The sequence below is a fragment of the Aphelocoma coerulescens genome, assembly GCF_041296385.1.
Source record: "Aphelocoma coerulescens isolate FSJ_1873_10779 chromosome W unlocalized genomic scaffold, UR_Acoe_1.0 ChrW_unloc_scaf_3, whole genome shotgun sequence".
NCBI classification, from domain to species: domain Eukaryota; kingdom Metazoa; phylum Chordata; class Aves; order Passeriformes; family Corvidae; genus Aphelocoma; species Aphelocoma coerulescens.
Window position 1 is genome coordinate 369,000 of NW_027184082.1, and position 24,729 is coordinate 393,728.

General features: G+C 45.6%; 1 protein-coding gene across 1 annotated transcript in view; it reads right to left on the reverse strand.

Annotated features, from left to right (window-relative positions):
* The window catches only part of LOC138102849 (secretory carrier-associated membrane protein 1-like), a 228,557-nt gene that overhangs the window by 16,443 nt on the left and 187,385 nt on the right, over positions 1–24,729 (reverse strand). The window contains exons 6-8 of the mRNA XM_069000598.1: positions 18,576–18,735; positions 13,716–13,817; positions 11,143–11,260 (exon numbers count right to left, since the gene is read on the reverse strand). Of these exons, the coding sequence (XP_068856699.1) occupies positions 11,143–11,260; positions 13,716–13,817; positions 18,576–18,735 (380 nt within the window). The remainder of the gene's footprint in view (positions 1–11,142; positions 11,261–13,715; positions 13,818–18,575; positions 18,736–24,729) is intronic.

Genomic DNA, 24,729 nt, shown 5'->3' on the forward strand with positions numbered 1-24,729 from the left:
GATCTGGATGAGGGGATCGAGTGCACCCTAAGCAAGTTCGCAGATGACACCAAGTTGGGTGGGAGTGTTGATCTGCTGGAGGGTAGGAAGGGTCTACAGCAGGATCTGGATAGGCTGGATTGATGGGCTGAGGCCAAGTATATGAGGTTCAACAAGGCCAAGTGTCAGATCCTGCACTTGGGTCCACAACAACCCCCTACAGCACTACAGGCTGGGGGCAGAGTGGCTGGAAAGCTGCCCAGCAGAAAAGGACCTGGAGGTGTTGGTCCACAGCCAGCTGAACATGAGCCAGCATGTGCCCAGGTAGCCAAGAAGGCCAATGGCATCCTGGCTTGTGTAGAGGGATTCCTTGTGGAACAGGGGCATAGGATACCCCAGGAGAGCTTGGGCATCCCAGGGCTGTTGCAGAAGTACCCCTGACGTACAGGGGTACAGGCTGAAGATAGGCTTGCAAGGCACCTGCTAGCTGGCAGCCTTGAACAGCCTTGGGAAAAGGTATACACTGGTCAGCTCCCCCGCTGCTTAGAGGCTTTTTCATGGGAAAGGGGCGTGAACTTTGAAAAAGTATAACTTGGTGTAAGTGAACAATAAAAGGGGAGCACGATGTTCAAATCGTATCGGTGTTCGTGTCATGACTCTGGCTGGATTCCCCTGCACCCGGGACCCTCCCCCCTTGCTAGACGTGGCGCCTGAACGGCAGGGACCTGAGTGAGTTTTGCTACATGCAGGTTCGCTTAAACGCGGTAAGACTCCGAATTTCATCATATCGGTGCGGCAGAGCCAGGGGAACCAGAGCGGGTGGCCCCAAAGCCGAGTAAAGCTGGGGGCCCGGTCTCGAAGCAGAATAGAAGGCCGGAGGATAAACCCCAAAGCTGAGTAAAGCCGGGAGCTAAACCTCAAAGCCGAGTGGCCGGAGACCGTATTTTCGCATGGCCGAGCAAGTGCCCGCAGCAAAGAAGCTATGGACTATGAGGCAGGACCTCAACTCCTAGCTAATATTCTCTCCATGAGAGGTGATATTGTGAAAGACCGAGATCTGAATGCCCTGATAACATGGGCCCGAGAACATGGGTGTGTGAAATACACTTCGCTTTTGTTTTCAACTGAAGCATGGGGCGAAGTTGGATACAAATTGTAGCTGTCCACGATTGAGGGAGGAAAGGAAGCTAAAGAAGCTAAAGCTCTCAGCTTAACCTGGAGGGCAGTCACTAGCACTCTCACAAAGATGAAAACAGAGAGGACAGTGGCCGTGGCCACCATAGAGGCTTTAGAAAGTAGCAGCTCCGGGTGTAGCGGCTCTGGGAAAAGAACAGACAGGGGTCTTATGGAGCAGCGGCCAGAGACTAGGGCGGAGTCCAGGGTTGCACGGTTCCTTGGGCTGGCAGTGAAACGACCGATTAAAGGCACAGCAGCACCCGTCCGCTCACTGCGGGAGTTGCTGGACTCAGCAGGGAGGGAAGTTACCCCTCCGACGTCTGAGGGAGAAATGGCTGCGAAGGCGGAAGCAGAGCCGCCCGACTCAGGGGGCGGGGCACAGGCGGGCCAAGGAGAAACAGGCGGTCCTGGTGCCCGGCCGAAAGCGGCAGAGTGCACCCCCCCTCTGCCGGACAGCGGAGCAACATCTGGCAATGAAGCAGCTTTTGCGGTTTCATCGTCTGCAGAGCCGAAGCCAACAAGGCCTGCCGGGGGTCAGCCCCAAGAGGGGAAGAACCACCAGGAAATGATGCAAGAAGTAATCAAAAAGCTTGCTGACTTATCTACATGGCAAGACGCGCTAGAGTCCAAAGCTTGTGATATTCCACCATCAGCACCGTGGCGTCCCGTGGCCCCACCAGTCAAGTTAGCAGTCAAAGCTCCTACGTTCCCGTTGGGAGAATCAGGCACAGTTCCTACAGCCCTTCCCTTCCCGCGAGGGGAGGTGCAGCCGTCGTTTCCATCAGCCCTGACGGAGAAGACTGACCCATTGCGAAGGAGATGGAATGGAGTTATCCGTGATGCAATCATTGAGGGTGATTGGCAAGCAGTGAATGCCCTCGCTTGCCCTGTACAGATACAAGGGGACACTGCAAAGTGGGAACCCCATGACTGGAAGATCTTGCATCAAGCCAAGCAAACAGTCACCACGCATGGCTTGCAGTCTGAAGCTACACGAAGCATTCTGCAGTTTACAGCAGATGTCCTGTGTCCAAATGATTACATTAGCATCGCACAGTTGTTATTAACCCCTTCACAGTTCCTGCTCTGGGAGTGAACGTGGAAGCGGCTAGCACAAGAAGAAGCTAGCAAACATCAAGGTGACACACAAGACCCACTGTATGCACTCCAAGCTCACATGCTGTGGGAGTGTGTTTGCTTTGGTTCAGTCCGGGTCTCCCCTCTATGTTCCTTAAGTTTGGTGTACCCCAGTTGGCGCCCCCCCTGTTTTATTAAAATCACCCTATATGACAGTTTTGTCTCCTCCCAGGACCCTGTCTGTCACTCTGGCACCCCTCCCAGGCTTCTGGAAAGTTCTAGCCAGGGGGCCAGGTGACTGGTCCTGGGAAAGAAGTCCCTCCCTTCCCCTGTTACAGTTGGTTCCCTTATGTGTCCCTCGTTCTGTTTGCCACACCCTTCCCTTCCCTGGTTGGTTGTTCTGTACCCCCCCCCCCCCCTTATCTCCCCCCCCCCCCATAAAATCCCCTGCACGAGATCGGCAGGTGCACTGAGTTGGGCACCCCCTGGTGGTTGAGGTCCCCCCGCTCGGAGGGCCAATAAACTTTCTGGATTTAACCCAACTCTGAGCCTGCCCCCTTTCCTCCGCCGTCTGCCTTTATCGCCGCGGTCCCTTGGAAGGACCCACGAGCCAGACCTCTGATCCCTCCGATATCAGAGGCTGGCCCCCGCAGCCTACTGTGTCCTGAGCTGACCGGGCTGAGTGGGAACTGTTCATAGGGGACACAAAGGCAACATGCTAACTGGGAGCGGAGCTTACGGGGCGACGGTGACACAGCTGACCATGCCTGTAGTCATTCATCAGTTGTCACAAACTCTTGCCCACAAAGCCTTGTTGTCAGTACCTGAAAAGAAGTCTCCCCCGTATGCAGCAGTCCGACAGGGGCTGTCAGAACCATATGGTCAGTTCATCGACTGTCAGCAGCCTTAAAGGATGCAACTGAGCTCTCTGAAGAGCTCCAAGAGCAAATGTTCTGAACACTTGCCTTTGAAAATGCTAATAGGCAAACTAAGACAATTCTTGCCACGCTGCCCCAAGGAGGAGGTGTACATGAGATGCTCATACATGCTACCCGTGCGGAACAGCCATCTCAAACAGCTGCTTTTACCGCAACACTGCAGAATGTCCTGCAAAAGCAGGGACAAGTCATCACCACAGCGCTGACGGGAGGGGCGCAAAGTAAAAAGGGGGCGAGGGCCGCTGGCCCACCTCCTGGTCCCCAGACGGGCGGAGTAGCCTGTTTCCGGTGTGGTGAAAAGGGGCACATGAGCCGCACTTGCCGGAAAATGGTGTGGTGCCACAACTGCAATTCCGACACCCATGCCACCATAGCATGCCGCCGTGCGGGAAATGGCCAGCGCAGCATGGTGGGGTCACGCACCAGGACACAAGTGAGCACCCCAAAGAGCCACGAGTCGAGTGCAACCCCGGTGGTTTCCTTCAGCAGAACCAGCCAGCCACCCGAGGGAGCCTCGGAGTGGATGTGGCAACCTCAATAGAAGTCACGCTGACAGACTGCCAGGTCACCCTGATCCAAACTACAGCCAAGGGCCCCCTGTCATCAGACGGCCCTCGTCTGGGTGGCCTACTTGTGGGGTGGTCATCAACCAGCCGGCAGGGAGTAGTGGTGCTCCCTGGAGTCATCGACGCCGACTACACCGGTGAAATTAACATCATGGCCTACACGCTGCAACCACCCGTGACTATCCTGCAGGGCAGTCACATTGCCCAAATCGTCCCCATTCCCCTAATGACCAATGGGGGGACCAGCAACAACAATGTCCGCGGAGACCACGCTTTTGGGTCCTCTGGGTTCGATGTGTTTTGGACATTGAACTTGGCCCAGAGACCTCAGCGGCAAGTGATCCTGCCAAGGGGGGCAGAAGCCATCAAAATACAGCCACTTTTCGACACAGGTGCTGACGTTACCATAATCAACCAAGCGGTATGGCCACCTGGTTGGGGACTGGAAAAACCAGCAGCCACGCTGGTAGGGGTGGGAGGAACACAAATCCCCCAAATAAGTGTGACTCCAATTACCCTAGAATTTGAGGACAATCAAACCATTGAGTGTTGCCCCTACGTTATGAAGCTGCCTCAGACCCTACAAGGCCTGATCGGACCTGACATCCTCGCACAGCTAGGCCTTGTGCTCACCACAGACCAGCATTTATGCTGATGGCCGCTGCCGATCAGCCGCCCATAGGGGCTCTCACCTGGTTAACAGATGACCCTGTTTGGGTCGAGCAGTGGACAGTAACAGGCGAAAGGCTGAAGATAGTACAACAACTTGTTGCAGAACAGCTAGCAGCAGGACACATCAAGCCGTCGGTCAGCCCATGGAACACCCCCATCTTTGTGATCCCAAAGAAATCAGGAAAATGGCGCCTCCTTCATGACCTTCGCCAAGTGAATGCGCGCATGCAAGCTATGGGGGCACTGCAACCTGGGCTACCAGCTCCTACAATGATTCCAGAAGGATGGCAAATCACTGTAATTGACTTAAAAGACTGCTTTTTTACAGTCCCACTGCATCCAAAGGACACAGAATGTTTTGCCTTTACAGTGCCCACTAAGAATCGCAGTGAGCCTGCTAAGCGCTACGAGTGGGTTGTCCTGCCCCAGGGAATGAAAAATTCCCCCACACTGTCAGCTATATGTTGACTGGGCGCTCCATCTGATTCGACGACGTTACGCAGAAGCACTCATCTACCATTACATGGATGACATCCTGATAGCTACTGCCACAGAGTTCTCAGACCAAGAGATGCAATGGGTCAGAGAACACTTGCATAAGACTGGATTAGAGATTGCCCCCCAGAAGATCCAGCGGACTGTACCATGGAAGTACCTGAGCTGGCTCGTATCAGATTCACAAATTAGGCCCCAAAAGATCGAGCTACACACAGAAATCTCCACGCTCCATGATGCACAATGGCTGTTAGGAGATCTGCAATGGGTCCGCGGGGTCGCGGGAATCACGAACGCCGACCTCGCCCCCTTCCTGCCATGGCTGCACGGGACGAACGCTGCCGAGCCTCGAGAATGCTCCCCAGACCAAGCAGCGGCTCTTGCCAAAGTCACAGATAAGCTGCGGCACGCATGGGTATCACGCAGAGAAGAAGGAGTTCCACTTGCCATCCTTATCACCCTGATCAGTGCAGCAGGTTGACATGTCATCATCCATCAATGGCAAAAGAAAAAGGGGGAGGACATCCGCATTCTCGAATGGATCTTCCCACCGACTCAGCCATGCTTCAGACTGCAGTCCAGGGTAGAGATGGTGGCGTTTTTAATCCAAAAGAGTTGTGATCGAGTGGTGGAGTTGGACGGCAGAGAGGCAGAGGACATCAGTATACCAGTCTGAACAGGGGACTTGGAGTGGATGCTACGCCATGTGGAGGCACTGTAGGAAGTTCTGCTCGGATTCACCGGCGTGGTCCATAACAAGCGCCCACAGGGAAGGCTGGCACAGTTGCTGGGGTGCTATGAGTGGCTGGACCACCCGCTGAATGTAGAATGGCCAGTACTAGGGCGCACAGTGTTCACGGATGCGGGGAGGAAGACAAAGCGGGCCGCCTGTGCATGGAAAGAGAATGACCACTTGTCATAGGTTAGCAAGCATAGGCCAGGAAGGGATATCCTTGCTAAGGGGTGCTTACAGCTTCCTCTGGGACCTGATAGAACCTATCAGCTGGCCAGTTTGAATATGGACAATTCTTTAAGCCACTTAAAGTTGTGACCGCCTCTGTGATACACACTTAAGAATAGACAAACTCCCTCCCCAAGCGCTCTCTCGTTTCCGGCGCTGGGACAGGTGGCTGCAGGCCCCGTGCAGGGGCCAGCAGGCCCGGCCAGGCCCTGCTTGGGCCAGGCCGGGCCAGGCCACGGCCAGCCTGGAGCCATGGGCCTGTTCCAGCCATGGAACCCACCCCCCCACTGCCTTGCCGTGGGCGGCCAGAGAGGCTCGGAACCCCACCCCCCTCCACCGCGGCCGAGATTCAGCAAAGCGGCACCTCTGTCTGGCAGAGGTCAGGTGACCAACTGCGATAAGCCACATTCCAGCTGCAAGGCCGAGGTGAGATTAACCCTTTTATTGCTGTGAAGAGCTGAAAACCTGAGGGAAGAGAGAGAGAGGAGATGCTTAAAGCTGAAAGTCTGTTGTGAAGCTATGATATATCAGAGTATCCCGTTGTAATTTCATGAAGATATGGGGGGTGGAGTGTTCAACTCGTAAGCAATAGGCAGATGCTGCCGCAGCTGTAATTTCATGAGAAGTTTGGACAGAGAGAGATGAACCAGATGAACCAGATGAGGACTTTTGCTCCAAAGAGGAAAGGAGAAAAACCTCAATTCCTAGAGATGCTCCCAGAGATAGTCTTGAAGATAAGCAAGACCCTTTGCTCCCAGGGAAGGAGAAGGGCCTCTGTTTTCTTTGTTTCTGAATGGCTCAACCTTAAAATTGTACCCCAAAAACTTCAAGAGTGGACCCTCGAAAGCAGTTGCGGGAAAAGCTGCAAGTCGGGGGAAGGGACTCACATCGCAAGCAGAGAGACTCCTCTTCCTAAATGGACTGAGCAATATTTGGAAGTGGGTGGCTGTCTCGGTGTGATACTGTTTTCATAGCACGAGCAAAAAGAGACTTCTCTTTCTAAATGGACTGAACAAGGTTATTATGGAAGTGGTAAACAGACTGAACATCTTAAGGGTTGTCTTTACATTGTCAGTCGGAGAAGGGAGGAAGGTGGGGGGAGGAGGAGAGTTCTAAAGGTGGTATAATTTTTTTCCTTTTCTTCTTTTAGGTCTGTTAATAAACTTCTTTATATTCATTCAAGTTGGTGCCTGCTTTGCATTTCTCCTAATTCTTATCTCACAGAAGATAAACAGTAATGAGTATTTTAGACCAAACCGCTACACTAAATTGGTGTTTCTGCCCGGTTACAAACCCAACCCGCGACACCACTGGAAGACTCATGTCATAGCAGGAGAACCGGCCGACAGCCTGCAAACACTCAAACTGCGCACCGTGATATGGGCCTTACAACAGTGGTCGAAAGAACCGGTGAATGTAGTCAGCGATTCCCTCTATGTCGTTGGAGTAGCCCAACGGATCCATGATGCAGAAATCCGGCGTACCAGCAACGAACAATTGGGCAGACTGCTCATTACATTGCGGCACACCCTGCAACAACGGACACACCCCTACTGTATCCTGCACGTTCGAAGCCATCAGTGGAACATCGGGCTGGGAGAGGGCAATGCCCGTGCAGACAAGGTGGTGACCTGTGCCCCCATAGTGCATCTCCCGCCCACGAGCATTTTTGAGCAAGCCAGATGTAGCCATGATTTGTTCCACCAAAATGCAAAATCTCTGCAGAGACAGTTTAAGATCCCGTTGACAGAAGCAAAAGGCATAGTGCGGGCTTGTCCCCGCTGTAGCCATCATGGCCCGGGGTTGGGTGTGGGGGTTAACCCCAAGGGTCTGAAAGCCCTTGAACGCTGGCAAATGGACGTCACTCATGTCCCTGAGTTCAGTCGACAGTGCTATGTCCATGTAACAATTGACACCTTTTCACGCTTCCTGTGGGCTACTGCTCAGACAGGAGAGAAGGCATTGCATGTAGAGTGGCATCTGCTCTTGTGCTTCGCAGTAATGGGGGTACCCAAAAAGATCAAAACGGACAATGGGCCAGCATACACTAGCAGTTGCCTAGCAAAATTTATGCAGCAGTGGGGGGTAGAACATATCACGGGGACCCCACACTCGCCCACCAGTCAGACAATGGTAGAGAGAGCCCATCGTACACTAAAAGAATATCTAGGCAGACAGAAAGGGGGAGAGATGGAACCAAGTAAGCAGTTAAGCAAGGTACTGTTTACATTGAACTTCCGCTCTCTGGCTGGAGATAGGGAGGAGCCTCCAGTGGCAATCCATCATCAGACAGTTCATAAGGGAAAATAGCAGGCCCTTCCAGGAATAAGTGTGTCATACCGTAACCCTTGAACGGGTTTGTGGGAGGGTCCCAGCCCAGTGCTATTTAACGGCCGAGGATATATGTGTGTTTCCTCCCCAGAAGGACCATTGTGGGTGCTCAGTAAGTGGTGCCGTGCTATGCATACAGGACCCCGAAGCGAGAAGGCACAGTCAGCATCGGCTCCTGAGGAAAGTGATGCCACTACTTCAACAGCTGGAACTCTGGGACCTCCGTCCCGAGAAGCCTTGGGAGAGGTTGCAGATGTGGCGGAGTGAGAGAGCTGAGGACTTCCCAGATCCACCACTCTCCGTAGCAGGAGAAATAGCGAGACCCTGGGGTGAATGTGACATCTGCCCTGGGTGGTTGCTAGTGACTTGTGGTGGGTGTTGGGGAACCCTCTCCAAAGGCAAAACCAAGAAGGGGAGTTGCATAAATTTTTGGGTATAGCACCAGACACAGAAGTAGAGTGAGAAATTGTTTTTTGACTGTCTTGAGACAGGAGCATTAGCGGACATTTTCAATCAGCTGTCCGCCCATTTAGATCGAGTGTAGGCAGTTAATTTGGCTAGCATCTATGTTTTTACCTGGTGCTTCAGCAGCCAGGGCTCACGCTATTTTGCATAAACTTGCTTGCTGGGAGAGGGATAAGTTAAGCATAACTTGGCAGATGCTTGATGAGCTAAGCGCCGATGTTACTAGTGTTAGACATACAATATTACAAAATCGAGCAGCCATTGATTTTCTACTACTAGCTCACGGCCACGGCTGTGAAGAGTTCCAAGGTATGTGCTGTATGAATCTTTCTGACCACTCTGTCTCAATTCACAAGCACCTCTCTGACCTCCAGAGGGGCCTGCACATCCCTTGGGAGACAGACGACCCTATTGGAGATTGGCTTAAGGGTCTGGGTATCACCGGATGGCTGTGTACCTTGGTAGTAGAAGGCTGCCGATTGCTATTTGTAGTTATAATAGACTTAATAATACTTGGGTGTATATTTTTTGCCTTAAAGCGGAGCTGCAAAAAATCATCGACCAGACCTAGGTTGCCCAAAAAGAAAATGGGGGATGTGTAGAGGGATTCCTTGTGGAACAGGGGCATAGGATACCCCAGGAGAGCTTGGGCATCCCAGGGCTGTTGCAGAAGTACCCCTGACGTACAGGGGTACAGGCTGAAGATAGGCTTGCAAGGCACCTGCTAGCTGGCAGCCTTGAACAGCCTTGGGAAAAGGTATACACTGGTCAGCTCCCCCGCTGCTTAGAGGCTTTTTCATGGGAAAGGGGCGTGAACTTTGAAAAAGTATAACTTGGTGTAAGTGAACAATAAAAGGGGAGCACGATGTTCAAATCGTATCGGTGTTCGTGTCATGACTCTGGCTGGATTCCCCTGCACCTGGGACCCTCCCCCTGCAATAGGCTTGTATGAGGAATAGTGTGGCCAGCAGGACCAGGGCAGTGATCATTCCCCTGTACTTGGCACTGGTGAGGCCATACCTCAAATCCTGTGTTCAGTTTTGGGCCCCTCACTACAAGAAAGACATTGAGGTGCTGGAGTGTGTCCAGAGAATGGTAATGTAGCTGGCGAAGGGGCTGGAGCACAAGTCTTATGAGGGAGCGGCTGAAGGAGCTGGGGGTGTTTGGCCTGGAGAAAAGGAAGCTCAAGGGGGCTCTCTCTACAACTACCTGAAAGGAGGCTGTCGTGAGGTGGGTGTTGGTCTCTTCTCCCAGGTAAGAAGTGACAGGATGAGAGGAAATGGCCTCAAGTTGTGCCTGAAGAGGTTTAGATGAGATATTAGGAAAAATTTATTCATGGAAAGGGTTGTAAAGCATTGGAACAGGCTGCCCAGGCAACTGGTAGAGTCACTGTCCCTGAAAGTGTTCAAAAGACGTGGATACTTGAGGACATGGTTTAGTGGTGAACATGGTGATGCTGGGTTGATGGTTGGACTTGATGATCTTAGAGGTCTTTTCCAACTTTAATGATTCTATGATTCTATAAGTGTAGCAGGAAAATTCATGTAACTTTTTTTTTGTTATAAATGTCACCAGATCATATCTGAGTATACATGTTTTTTGAAAAGAATCCAGATTTATGTGGTAGAAAGAATGCAAAAAAAAAAAAATGCTCACCATACATATTTCTCATTTGTTTTTCTCCTATACCTGAGTATTTATTCAAAAAACAAATAAGGAAAAAGGAAGTTTCTACCTTACTGTAAATAGGCCAGTAGAGTTTGGGTACATGAAGACCTTTAAGTGGAACTGTAACTGCAGTTGAATTATTAGAATTACCAGCACATCAGCAGCAGAATTATCAGTTACATTTAATTGAAACAACATAAAACACTTACTAGAACATTATTATCTAAATTTAGGCCTTCTGGATGGAAATTCACAAAAAGGAACCAAGGGAGAAAAGCATCTTTGAGTTTTTATGCTATGCAATCATTAATTGATAGCAAAATGTTAAAATAATCCAAGCAGAGAAATAAAAATCCTCTTTCAAGGTGCTAGGCATCTCACTCTTCTATTGATTTTAATGGGAATTATTTTTATAAGAGCTGAAACTTAGCAATCATTTGAATCATGCTTCACTCAGCCTGATGAATCACCACAGATTTGAAAATTGCAACCTTGCATCTACAAGTCCTACCTTAGTGTCCAGTGCATTCACCTACCCTTTCATTGTGGGCTCACCTCCCAACTTCTCTTATTCAAAGCTACCCTTCCCCATTTTAGTTTGCAGAAACAAGTGCACTGTAAAAACAGCATTTCATAACTCCATGACAGTATGAGCGAAAAAGTACTACTGAAGCACAGTTATTAAAAGGTAAGGCACAGGCACGTGCCCAAGAATATAATTTAATCCCCATTACTTTGTGAGAGAGTACCTCTCAAGCAGGAAAGCAAATTCCAGAACATAGAAAACAGAAGAGGGGAATAATAAGTAACTTACCTTTTTAAACATAACTAATGAAATAACAGCAGATGCTGTGAAAAGTGCAGCTATGATTGTCATCATAATGCCAACAGGGATACTCTTATTAAGACTAGTAAGAGACGAAATCCACCCACTGAAGGAAAAAGAAAAGAAACTTGACTAGCACAGCACATGAACCATTCAACCATAGGTATCCACATCACGGGAAGCTTTATAACATCCTGGTTCTGATCAACTGAATATTTTTGAAGAAAAACCCATGAAAATTATATATGAGCATATTTCTGTTCTATAAGATTTTACAGCTTAGTTGCCATTTTTCCCAATGCATGCAGTGAAACTATAAGGAAAATTTTAGCAAAGATGATTATCCTTCAGGAGAGCTGTGAAGAAATTAAGAGAGACATTAGAGTTGCTCATCAACTTTTTGGGGGTGTTTTTGGTTATACTGTCATTTCAGAAAAATTTAAGACTACATGACTTTGTGGAAGAGAAAACATCCCTAAAAAGAAAGCTTCTAACTTCTTAAAAAAGAAAACAAAAAATATGGCACACACAGAGAGCTTTTATGTGGGAAAATTAATTTCACTGTAACCACACAGTGATGCTTTCTCAACTGTGGTTAATATAATTTTTTTAAGTAGATAGTGTCAAATTAATTAAGAGAACAGATTGCTATATCAGTATTACTTCAAATATTTCCCCTTTCTTCAAATTTGAAACATCAACATAAACTTGAAGTCACAAAGAGCAGGTTGCCTTAATAAAAACAACACATTAGGACAGAAAAGATTCTTTCACCAAAAAGAGCAAAAAATTTCTGTAAACCCAAACAACCTTAAAACTTTCTTCTACTTGTTTCAAATTGCTTTGATACCCCCTATGTTCAATTGGACTCTAGCACAGAACTCCAAAATCAAAACTGCAATTAGCATCTGACGATGATCTGGCTATTTTTCATACCCCTTCCCCAAGTATCCTTAAAAGTACACATGCCATACTTGGAGAGTTGGTTCTCTAAAATCACTTTTTTACTTTGTTCATGTCAATCAAGGTATCTACAAAAAAGCAAAATAGCAGCTTTGAGAGCAAAACTAATTAACCAGGATTTTCCCTTATACTCCAGTTCTAAAACAATGATGCTTATTTCTGCCTTACATACATTTGGAGGTTAGCAGAAAACCTCTGATACACAGAAATGTTATTACCCAGGTACATTATTGCCAGTTATCATGCTGTCAGCTGGCTACTACAACCATGCTTTTTGTTAATTCAAATTTGTTCTTTTGGTTTTTTTCCAAGAAGGGTGAGTGATTCCCAATAGCTTTTTCTTGTAAAATCTTAATATTAGACCTTGAACCTTCAAATAAAGCTATATCTACATAAAAAAGTTCAAGTAAAAGCTTATATATTTATAAGCATCAAAAGGAAAAATCAACTATTACCAAATAAGAAGCTGACTTGGACAAATGAGCTTTTCAAATACTATCAAAGATATAGCACTATATTCACCCAAATACATTGTTGATAAATTCTTCAAATTTTAGCAATAAACTTTATTAGTAAGTATATTAATATCATTAGAAATAACAAATGAGAAAAAATAATATTCAAACAGTAAATTATTACAGCCTAAATTATTCTCATTTTTTCTAAGTTTTGCTTATTTCTTTATCCTAAATATAGAGCAAATAAGTTCTCCACATACCACTAAAAGGGGAGAGGTAATATATAAAAGAGCAGTTCAAAGTGGCTGAGCTGATTTTGGCTGGGGTAGAGTTCATTTTCTTCCCAGTGGCTGGTATGAGCCTGTGTTTTGGATTTGTGCTGAAGACAGGGTTGGTAATATAGAGATATTTTTGTTATTGCTGAGCAGGGCTTACACAGAGCCAAGGCCTTTCCTGCTTTTCATACTGCCATGCTGGCAAGGAAGTTGAGGGTGCATGGGAGGAGACATGGCTGGGACAGGTGACTCCAACTGACCAAAGGGATATTCTAGACCATGTGATGTCATGCTCAGTATATAAAGTGGGGGAAAGAAGGAGGAAGGGGGGGACATTTGGAGTGATGGTGTTTCTCTTCCCAAGTAACCATTACGTGTGATGGGGCCCTGCTCTCCTGGAGATGGCTGGACACCTGCCTGCCCATGGGAAGCAGTGCATTAATTCCTTGGTTTTCTTTGCTTGTGTGCGTGGCTTTTGCCTTCCCTGGAAAACTGTCTTTATCTCAACGCACGAGTTTTATAGCTTTTACCCTTCTGATTCTCTCCCTGATCCCACTAGTGGATCAAGCAGCTGTGTGGGCCTTGAGGGCTGGCTGGGGTTAAACCATGACAATGGTTTACATTGAAAGACAAAATTTTGACCAGTCTAATAACAGAAGTATCTCACACTCTTGGGGATATGTTTCACATAATTTTTCTAGCTAAGAGCACTCCAAAAATGCTTTTTTGAGTGCTAAATGTAAGAATTCCAGTGAACGCAAGAATATTTTATCTTTTAAAAACATGAACTGGTTTGCAGTTGCTATATCAAATATGAGTGTTTGTCTTACAGACAGTACAATGCTACAGAAAACAGAATACTCACCAGTTTCCCCATCTTTGGAATCCTGCAGCTTGAAGTACATGTACAGCAAACTGACAGATATATACAAAGAAGAACACAAAGAACCTGAATGAACTGTCACTCCTGAAAGAGGGGGGGGGGGGAAAATTAAAGCAGCCAGGAAATTTATTACTTTTTACAAATATTGTAGTACCAATCTAAATTTTTTTCTGCATTAACTAAAGGAAAAGTGCTTTTATAATTTATTGATGGTGACTTGAAATACCAGTAATTCTGTGGTTTTGTAAAATGTTTATTTATAAGAGCTGTTGCTACTTCTTTAATATAGTACTTTTGCCACTTGCACCTCTCACAGAGGTGAGAATAACAGCAAGATACTATTCCTTAGTGTTCTGTTCAGCACACAGCAGAGCCTCTTAGACTAAACATACAACTTGTGCTACAATGCATAAAGAACAGAAGTTCACTCTACTTTTAGACTGAAGTTCACAGTGCATGATGGGAAGAAAATATTTTACTTGTAAGAAGCAATAAAAACTAATATGGAATTACTGTAACACAATGCAGATCAGAATACTGAAGCAGTTGTTGTTTCAAAACAAAATATACAAGATATGTTTGCTGTTTAAATTGCTAAAATGTTAGCCTGCAAAAAATCCCCAAATAAAAACATACAGGCAGAATCTCAAAGACCTCAATGTATTACTATGAAAACTAATGACCGCATGATATGCTTTCTACCAAATTTCTAAAGGAACTAAAGATCACTTAAGTCACTGAACAAGAATTTGGCAGTAATAGGTCTTTCTGCAGAAGGGAATTTGTTAATTTCCATTTATTCAACAAGTTCACCCTATTTCAGCTGAACAAATTATTGAAAATTGAATATGCAAGTAGTAGTTCTCCTTTTCCAAACAATAAATATTCACTAAGAAATGCTAAGGATTTACTAAATCTAAAACCCTGAAAGATAACATGACACTGAACTCCACCAAATCAGGAATAATAATTTCATATAAAAGAACACTACTAAGAGAGAACATGCAATATTTATGATGAAAATGAAATACTATCATTTTAAAATACTGGCAACTATCTGTATTTTTAATTTATCTCAATTTGTACCCACATTGTAACCAAAGTCATCAACAAAAGTTAGACTAGTAAATTACTCTTCTCATGTTTTAGCCTTAAGGATGTAAGAATTTAGTGTACAAGCAAATGCAAGTTAGACTATACGATTCCTCAAAGATGTGTAGGTACAGCAATATCTTCTTGGCTAGCAAAAAGAAACATCTAATTTAGTCTAAAGGTTATGCTCAACTGCAATTTATGGCTATCAGTCTATCTCTAAAAAAATTAGTGCATTTAAACTGAGAATATCCTGATTCATTTCAATCTGAAAAGGAAATTTTAAAAAAATACACGGAGAGTATGGGAATTTAGAATCTCTACATGCTGATTTTCACCCCAAAAAAGTTCAATTTTGTATTCAAACCAACCATTCTATTTTTCAAGACTAAGATACCACATGTCAAGTTTGTGAAGTTTTTCAAAATCCAGATTGCTAAAAACTAGGAAAAATACTGGAAGTTAATTAATATATACCTGATCTACTCGTTTTTAAGAATATCAGCCTACTTCAATTACAGACACTACAGGTCACTTAGCAACATAAGATTTTTTAAGTCTAGAGTTTTATGAAGTTCATTCAGGAAGCCATCTATTGAAGACACCCTTAACTATTAACCTGCCCATGAAGGGATACAGATTTCATGAGAATTTTCCTTAAAACTGTTATCAGCTCAATACAAAATTAAATATTTCCTACAAGTACTATGTCAATGGTAGAAACTATAAATAGAATTGAACAGAATATTTTCAGTTGGAAGGGACCTACAATGATCGTCCAGTCCAACTGCTTGACCACTTCAGGGCTGACCAAAAGTTAAAGCATGTTATTAAGGGCATTGTCCAAATGCCTCTTGAGCACTGACAGGCTTGGGGCATCAACCACCTCTCTAGGAAGCCTGTTCCAGTGTCTGACCACCCTCTCAATAAAGAAATGCTTCCTACTGTCAAGTGTGAACCTCCCTTGCCCCAGCTTTGAACCATTCCCATGCGTCCTGTCACTGGATCCCAGGGAAAAGAGCTCAGCACCTCCCTCTCTACTTCCCCCCCCCCAGGAAGCTGTAGAGAGCCATGAAGTCACCCCTCAGCTTCCTTTTCTCCAAACTAGACAAACCCAGTGTCCTCAGCTGTTCCTCACAGAACATTCCTTCCAGCCCTTTCACCAGCTTGGTTGCCCTTCTCTGGATGCATTCAAGGATTTTCACATCCTTCTTAAGTTGTGGGGCCCAGAACTGCACACAGTACTCAAGGTAAGGCCATACCATCACTGAATACAGCAGGATCATCACCTCTTTTGACCAACTGGTTCTACTGTGTTTGACCCCAGGATGGGGTTTGCCCTCTTGACTGCCGGGGCTCACTGCTGACTTATACTGAGCCTGCTGCTGACCAGCACCCCCAGATCCCTTTCTGCAGGGCTGCTCTCCAGCCATTCCTCTCCCAATCTATACTTGTGCCCAGCATGACTCTGTCCCAGGTGCAGGATCTGGAACTTGGACTTGTTAAATTTCATGCCACTGATGGTTGCCCGGTGCTCCAACCTATCTAGATCCCTCTGCAAGGCCTATTGCCCCTCAAGAGAGCAAACAGTACCTCTCAGTTTCGTATCATCAGCAAACTTGCTAATGGTGCATTCAACTCCTGCATCCAGATCATTGATAAAAATATTGAACAGGGCCAACTGGCTTTAGAATTGAACCCTGAGGAATACTGCTAGTGAATAGTCACCAGGCAGATGTAGCTCCATTCACTACAAACCTTTGAGCTCTGCCCTTCAACCAGTTCTTCTCCCAGCACACCGTGAACCTGCTCATCCCACAGTTGGACAACTTGTCCAGAAGGAAACTGTGAGGGACAGTATCAAAGGCCTTAATAAAATCGAGAAAAACTACATCCACTGCCTTCCTTTCATCTACTAGGCAAGTGACATTTATCATAGAAAGATACCAAATTAGTTAAACAGGACTTTCCCTTTGTGAACCCATGTTGACTGTGCCTGATGATTGCATTGTTCTTTAAATACCTTTCAGCAGTACCCAGTATGACCTTCTCCACAATTTTTTCCAGGAACTGAGGTTAGACTAACAGATCTGCAGTTCCCTGGGTCTTCTCTCATGCCGTTTTTGTAAACTGGAATAGCATTGTCTAGCTTCCAGTCAGGGGGTACCTCCCCAGACTCCCAAGATGTTTAGTAGATTATTGAGAGGGATCCTGCTATAACCTTTGCTAGCTCCTTCAATACCCTGGATCAGAGCCCCACAGACCCCATCAGGCCCCACAGACTTATGAACATTCAACTGATGCAGCTGGTCCCTTACAATTTCAGTGTCCACAAATGGAAAGTTAGTGTTACCACACTCACGGTCCTCTGACCCAGTATTATTAAAGACTGAGACAAAAAAAGCATTTTATGCCTCTGCTTTTTCTTTATCCCTATTACAGTGACCATCATCATCAAGTAGTGGTCCAATGTTTTCTTTAGCCCTCCTCTTGCTATTCACGTACTTAAAAAAACCCTTCTTGTCTGACAAAACACTACCCAGTTTCAATTCTAGCTCAGCTTTGGCATTTCATGTCCTCTCCCTGCATATGACAACCATGGCTGGGTAATTTTGCTGCTAAGCCTGACCTTTCTTCCAGAGATCATACAATTTCTTTTTCCTCCTGAGTTCCACAAGGAGCTCCCTGTTCTTCTGCCTCACTTGCTTGGCTTTTGACACAATGGAATTGCCTGCTCCTGCACTTTTAAAATATAGTTCTTAAAAACTGACCAACACTTGCAGACTCAAGCCCTCAAAATCAGGGTACTCTGCTAGGTAGCTCCCTGAATAGCTTAGAATTCTGCTGACCATTTTTCTCATTACACTGAAAATTTTAAACTCAACCATTTCATGGTCACTGTGGCCAAGACAACCACCAACCATCACATCTTCCATGAGTCCTTCTCTATTCACAAACAAGTTCAGGAGGGTATCTTTCCTAGTGGGCTCCCTGAGTACTTGTGTTCTTTCACAAACTTCAGGAATTTCCCATCCTTGCTTGTCACAGCAATATGGTATTCCCAGTTGACATCTGGGAAGTTGAAATCTCCTCATAAGGACAAGGGCTACCAATCCAGAGATTTCTCTTAATTGCCTATAGAATAACTCATCACTGCTATCATCCTGGCTAGGCAATTGTTAGTAGACACCCACTACATCTCCTTTGTTTTCCATCCCCCTACTCCTCACCCAGAGGGTCTCAACCACATCATCCCTAACCCTAAGGGCTGTACAATCAAACCTCTCCCTTACATACAATGCAATTCCTCCACCTGGCCTGCTCTGCTTATCCCTCCTGAACAGCCTGTAGCTCTCCATTCCAGGAGCCCAGTTGTGGGGCTCATTCCACCAAGTCCCACTAATACCAATGATATCATAGCTCTGGGAGCTGATGCTTCCAGTTAACCTTGCTTGTTTCTCATACTGTGTGAATTGATGTACAAGCATTTCAGATGCACTCCTGGACCTTCAGTGCTCTCAGGAGCTAATGGTTTTAAAATATTTTAAAGGATATTCTATGATATTCCTAACTATTGCCATCAGCATTTCAGATACAGCAATTGAATTAATGGTAAACGTTCTACTTGTTTCTAATGAAATTAGGTTGAAGGATTATCTTAATGATAAACAAACAAATTCTGGAATGTCAATACATTTCAACAAGTGAAGTATTTTTTTTAAAGATTTTAAATCAAGCTGAAGTTCTTACCTGAAAGCTCCATAAAGTGGTCTGTACCAGCAGACAAAAGAACAAGGGGTAAAAAGCAAGAACCAGAGGATACTCAATCCAAAATCAACCCCTCGTGTAGCATCAATGTAAAACCAGGCCAAACATCCAAAGATATTAAGAAACAGTGTCACTGTATGGACTGTAGAAGCATAAGCAAAGAAAAATCTTAATTAAATTATGTTCATATAATAAATTATTACAATTGTCAAAGTAATATTTAAATTGCATTTTTAAACAAAACATAAGCATGCTGACAATAAATCAATATCCTCTGTCAGTAATATGCTGATTTTTATAGTTTTCTAAGTTTCAGGTTAAAGTAAATATTCACAACTAAAAGTAGTGAACATGAAAATTCAAGTAATATCAGGTGTATAGCAAGGAAAAAAATCTGTCATAAAATATTTTCAAACCTAAAATGATGAAAAAAGAGGCTTCTACAGCTGCAGTAACTGATACTTCTACAGTAATTACCGGATATTTGTACTTTTTTAACATGCTAGTTATTTGTTTTCTCTTACACTCAGGCAAGTAAATGAGTGCAGGACTGTCACCCTTAATAATACAATACAAAAGAAAAATTTTCCAAAAAAAACCCCTGCTTTTAATGAAAAGCTCTTTGTCTTACATGTAATAGAGCAAAAAAATCAGCTAAGTAAAAATGCTTCTCAGTAAAACAAGATCTGCAAGAAGCTGTTCTAAATCCTTTAATACATATTGAATACTCAAATATTTCTTATAATATTGGTCCTAAACATCTTCTTTTTTGGTTCTCAGCTCTTAGCTCAATACTGACATTTTTGCATTGGCAGACCTTGTTACAGGTTAACTACTGAATTTCTACTAAAGAAAATGCATTGGCATTACAACCTCATAGTTTATTTCAAATATATTTACCTCTTGGAACAAAAAAAAATACAACAGTAGTAAGCAACATTACAACTACTACTTTCATGCTATCTGGCACTGTCAGGGACTGAAATGGTTCATGCCTTAAACATTGTTATGAAGTTTTGCCCATTATAGCAAAGACTGTATAAAGAAGCTACAACCACAGAAGACTCCCTGAAGAACTTTGGACTGAGAATTAAGCTGCCTAGATAAGATAAAGAGTACACGCTATTGTTTAATCACCTCAGATCTAGGGTAAAACAAAAAAGGCTGAGGGAGAAGAATGCATCCACAGGAAAGCCAAGTACAGCAGAAATTCTTCCCTGGCTGAGTTTGGGGTAGGGGAGACCACAGCCCAAAGAAGCCAGGTTTGCACAGACTCCCCCCCCCCCCCCCCCCCCCCCAACAAGGGGGAGGAGGTTTCGGGTGTAACCTTTCATCAGAGGCAGTGAACACCCATCCTCCCTTACACAAACTGGACCAGCTGTGGAACCCCCAACCCCACAGCCCACATTGATGGGACATTCACATGAGAGGCAGCTGAGGGGGTATCATAATCCATCAAAGATCCCCTGAAGTGCCCCCCAGAGTCATTCCTGAAGCCTTGCACCACAGGATTGCATGTGATACAACAAACCCAGAGTCTGTTGTAAGAGACAATGGCAAACTACCCCCACCAGGGAGGTGTCTGGGTTTTCCTACCTAGCCTGAACGTATATTAACCCATTGGATTCTATGCTTTTTGGGGGGACCCTCACCACCAAGAAAACCAGCTGGAGAGGACATCGTTGGGATCCACAGATGGTGATATTTTCCTTATTCTGTCTCTGTCACTCTCTTTCTGTCCCTCCCACCTATTTTCTATTTCTTTCTCTTTCTCTCTCTCTCTCTCTCTCTCATATTTACTATCAAATCAAACCCATATATTGACATTGCCATATGGTCTCGTTTGCACCTTAATTTGGGCAGAGGCATTTCTAAGAACGTTAATAACCGGATCATTACAGGCACAAAAGTTAGTTCTGTCAGACTTAGAAGATTAACATGAATTTCTGTCTTTGTTCAGTGACAACCAGTGATTCAGAAGTGATTTTGCTATATCAGAGGACAGTTTCTATCCTTGTAGACCAGGATAAAATAGAGTATTTATGAATGAGAGTGCACAAGCAGCTCCTTACAGGAATTATTTATTATTTATCTCCAGATAAACATTCTGGTTATTCTACTGGAAGTTAAGGTTAACAGAAGAATCATAGAATGATTTGAGTTAGAATGGACCTTTAAAGATCATCTAATCCAACCCCCCTGCAATGAGCAGGTGTTACATCCCTCTGATTGTTTTTGTGGCCCTTCTCTGGACCTGCTCCAACAGGTCTGTGTCTTTCCTGAACTGAGGAGTCCAGAGCTGGATGCAGTACTCCAGGTGGGAAGAGAGAATAAAGGGAAAGAATCACCTCCCTCGACCTGCTGGTCACACTTCTTTTGATGCAGCCCAGTTGGCTTTCTGGGCTGTGAGTGCAAGCTGCCAGTTCATGTCCAGCTTTTCATCCACCAATACCCCCAAGTCCTAATTTGCAGGGCTGCTCTCAATCCCTTCATCCCCCAGTCTGTACTGATACCAAAGATTGCACCAACCCAGGTGCAGTACCTTGCACTTGTGTCGTGGTTTAACACCAGCTGGCAACTAAGCACCACACAGCTGCTTGCTCACTCCCCCACGGTGGGATGGGGAAGAGAATCAGAAGGGTAAAAGATAGAAAACTCATGGGTTTGAGATAAAGGCAGTTTAATAGGGAAAGCAAAATCTGTGTATGCAAGAAAAGCAAAACAAGGAATTAATTCACCACTTCCCATCAGCAGGCAGGTGTTCATCCATCTCCAAGAAAGCAGGGCTCTGTCATGCATAATGGTGACTTGGGAAGACAAATACCATAACTGAACATTTCCCCTTCCTCCTTCTTCCCCCACCTTTATATGCCAAGCATGATGCCATATGGTATGGAATATCCATTTGGTCAGTTAGGATCAACTGTCCCAGTTGTGTCTCCTCCCAACTCCTTGTGCACCCCCAGCCTACTCACTGGTGGGGCTGTACAAGGAGCAGAAAAGGCCTTGACACTCTGTAAGCCCTGCTCAGCAGTAACAGAAACACCTCTATACTTTCAACCCTGTTTTCAGTACAAATTTAAAACACAGCTTCATAATAGCTACTGCGAAGAAAATTAACTCTACTCCAGCCAAAACCAGCACAACTTGGCCTTGCTGAATGTTGAGGAATACACGTAGTACAGGCAGCTCCATGTGCAAGCTGCAAATTGCGTCCTGGGTGGGAGGAAATGGCTGGAGTCCTAAGCAATGACCCATGGACTGGTGCTGACCCTTTTGCAAGCAGGGCAAACAGACCTGCTCTGGCCAGCCAGGTGGCCAGTCATCCAGAGACTGCAGGAGCCAATGAACAATGAGAAGATCCCAGCCTAAATATCACTATTGGATTGTGTGCACAGACTGTAAGGGTATAAAAGCCCAGTGATTCCTTTGGTTGGGGTTCCTTCCTGGAGGAATGCATTGTACCACAATTAAAATACTTAAAGGAATCAGACATCTGAGACTCTGCTATGGGAAACTTAGGGTCAAGCTGGTAAGGTAAACATGTCTGACTGTGTGAGTGGGGTGTGTGTAGGGAGTCAAGCAGGGTACCTGTTTGTTCACTGGAACTGCCCACTGCGAAGGTCCTAGTAGTTAAAAGTCTCAGGTGGTGCGAGTGTAACTCCCAGAGTGCCTCCTGAATGGTCAGACAGGAATGTTTCCTTAACATTGAACCTCATGAGGTTCACATAGGCCCACTTCTTGAGCTTGTCCAGGTCCCTCTGGATGGTATCCTGTCCCTAAGGCATGCCAACTGCACCACTCAGCTTAATGTCATCTACAAATCTGCTGAAGGTGCACTTGATCCCACTATGTCACTGATGAAGATATTAAACAGTACTGGTCCCAATATGGACCCCTGAGGGACACCACTCGTCACTGATCTCCATCCAAACACTGAACCATTGACCACTACTCTCTGGATGCAACCATCCAACCAACTCCTTATCCACCAAATAGTCTACCCTTGAAATCCATCTCTCTCCAATTTAGAGAGAAGGATGTTGTGGGGGACCATGTCAAAGGCTTTACAGAAGTCCAGATAAATGACATGTGTAGCCCTTCCCTTGTCCCCGATGGAGTCACTCCATCGTAGAAGGCCACTAGGTTGGTCAGGCAGGACTTGCCCTTGGTGAAGCCATGCTGGCTATCCCAAACCACGTCCCTGTCCTCCATGTGCCTTAGCACAGCTTCTAGGAGGATCTGTTCTGTGATCTTCCCAGGCACAGAGGTGAGGCTGACAGGTCAGTAGTTTCTAGGGTCCTCCTTTCTACCCTTTTTAAAGATGGGTGTGACATTTCCCTTTTTCCAGTCACCTGGGACTTCACCCAACTGCCATGATTTTTTGAATATCATGGAAAGTGGCTTGGCAGCTACATCAGCCAATTCCCTCAGGACTCTGGGATGCATCTCATCAGGTCCCAAAGACTTATGTCAATTAAGGTTCCTCAGGTGGCCATGAACCTGATCTTTACTTACAGTGGGAGGGACTTTGCTCCCCCAGTCCCCATCTTACTGTCCATCCACTCAAGAGTTGTGGAAAGAGAGGTTGCCATTGAAGACTGAGGCAAAAACATTGTTGAGTACCTCAGCCTTCTCCTCATCTGTTGTTACCAGTTTGCCAGCCTTGTTCATTGGGGGGTACACTTTCTTTGACCTTCCTTTTCTGGCTGATATACCTGTAGAAACCCTTTTCACTATTATTTGTGCCCCTTGATAAATTCAGCTCCAGCTGTGCCTTGGCCTTCCTGATCCCATCCCTACACAACCAGACTGTATTCTTATACTCTTCACGGGATACCTGCCCTTGCTTCCCCTGCCTGTGCATTTCCTTCCTGCCCTTTAGTTTGATCAGAAGATCTTGACTCATCCTTGCTGGTCTCTTGCCTTCCTTGACCAATTTCTTACACTTGGGGATCAAGAGATCTTTTGCTCTACTGAGAGAATCCCTAAAGATCTGCCAGTGCTGTTCTGCTCCCTTGTCCCTGAGGGTAGTTTCCTAGGGGGTCCTATTGACTTACTCTTGGAAGAGCTGCAAGTTTGCTTTCCTAAAATTACAGGTCCTAACTTTACTCTTCACCAGATCCATATCCCTCAGGATTGTGAACTCCACCAGTGCATGACTGCAGCCCAGGTTTCCTCCAATCTTGATATCCCCAATCAGCTCACTTGTGTTTGTGACCATCAGATCCAGTATTTCATCCCCTCTGGTAGGGCTATTATCTGGCTCAAGAAGTTATCCTCCATGCATTTCAGGAGTCTCCTGGATTGCCTACAGTTTGCCATGCTACTTTCCCAGCAGATGTCAGGGTGGTTGAAGTCCCTCAGCAGGATGAGAGCCTGAGTGTGTGATGCCTCCTGCAGCTGGAGCAAGAAGGCTTTATCAATAGGCTCCCTTTGACCAGGAAACCTGTAGTAAACACCAATCAAAAGGTTCCCTTTGTTGCCTCGGTCTCTGATTCTTACCCATAAGCTTTTGACCTGCTCGTAGCTGTTCTTCAGACAGCTCTTCACAATCTATGCATTTCTTGACAAAGAGGTCAACCCCTCCACCCCTCCTTCATCTCCTGTCCCTTTTAAACAGCCTGTAGTAGCCAGAGATCTGCCGGGATGAACCACACTTCTCATAGAGATATGATGGAACTCCATTTATTCTATTGTCAGTCCCATAGTTATGCCCTAATTCCCCAAGCACGCATAAGCAAGCTCCATACTATTGGGTTACAGCTACTGTTCACGCGGCCTTTAATAGCAAGCGATTGGTTACAGATTAATATGCACGTGACTAACATAAGTCTTTCTCTTTCTATGGTCAGCATCCCCCTCCGCAACATCTTGTCAGCTTGCCACATCAGCATTGCTCCTCTCTTTTTTCCCTAGTCAAGGACAGTTCACTAATATAGCTTGGATTGTGCACATACACGTCCCTGTTCACTCAGCCATTTCTCTACAATTCCCCCTTTTTCTTCTTGCACAAGCCAAGCCCGATTAACAACGTTCTCTAAAGCCTTCCATATACACCCAAAACCACAACAAAATATCCTGAGCACGATAGACGCACACTACCTAAAACTTCTTGTCTCAGGCACTTGATAAC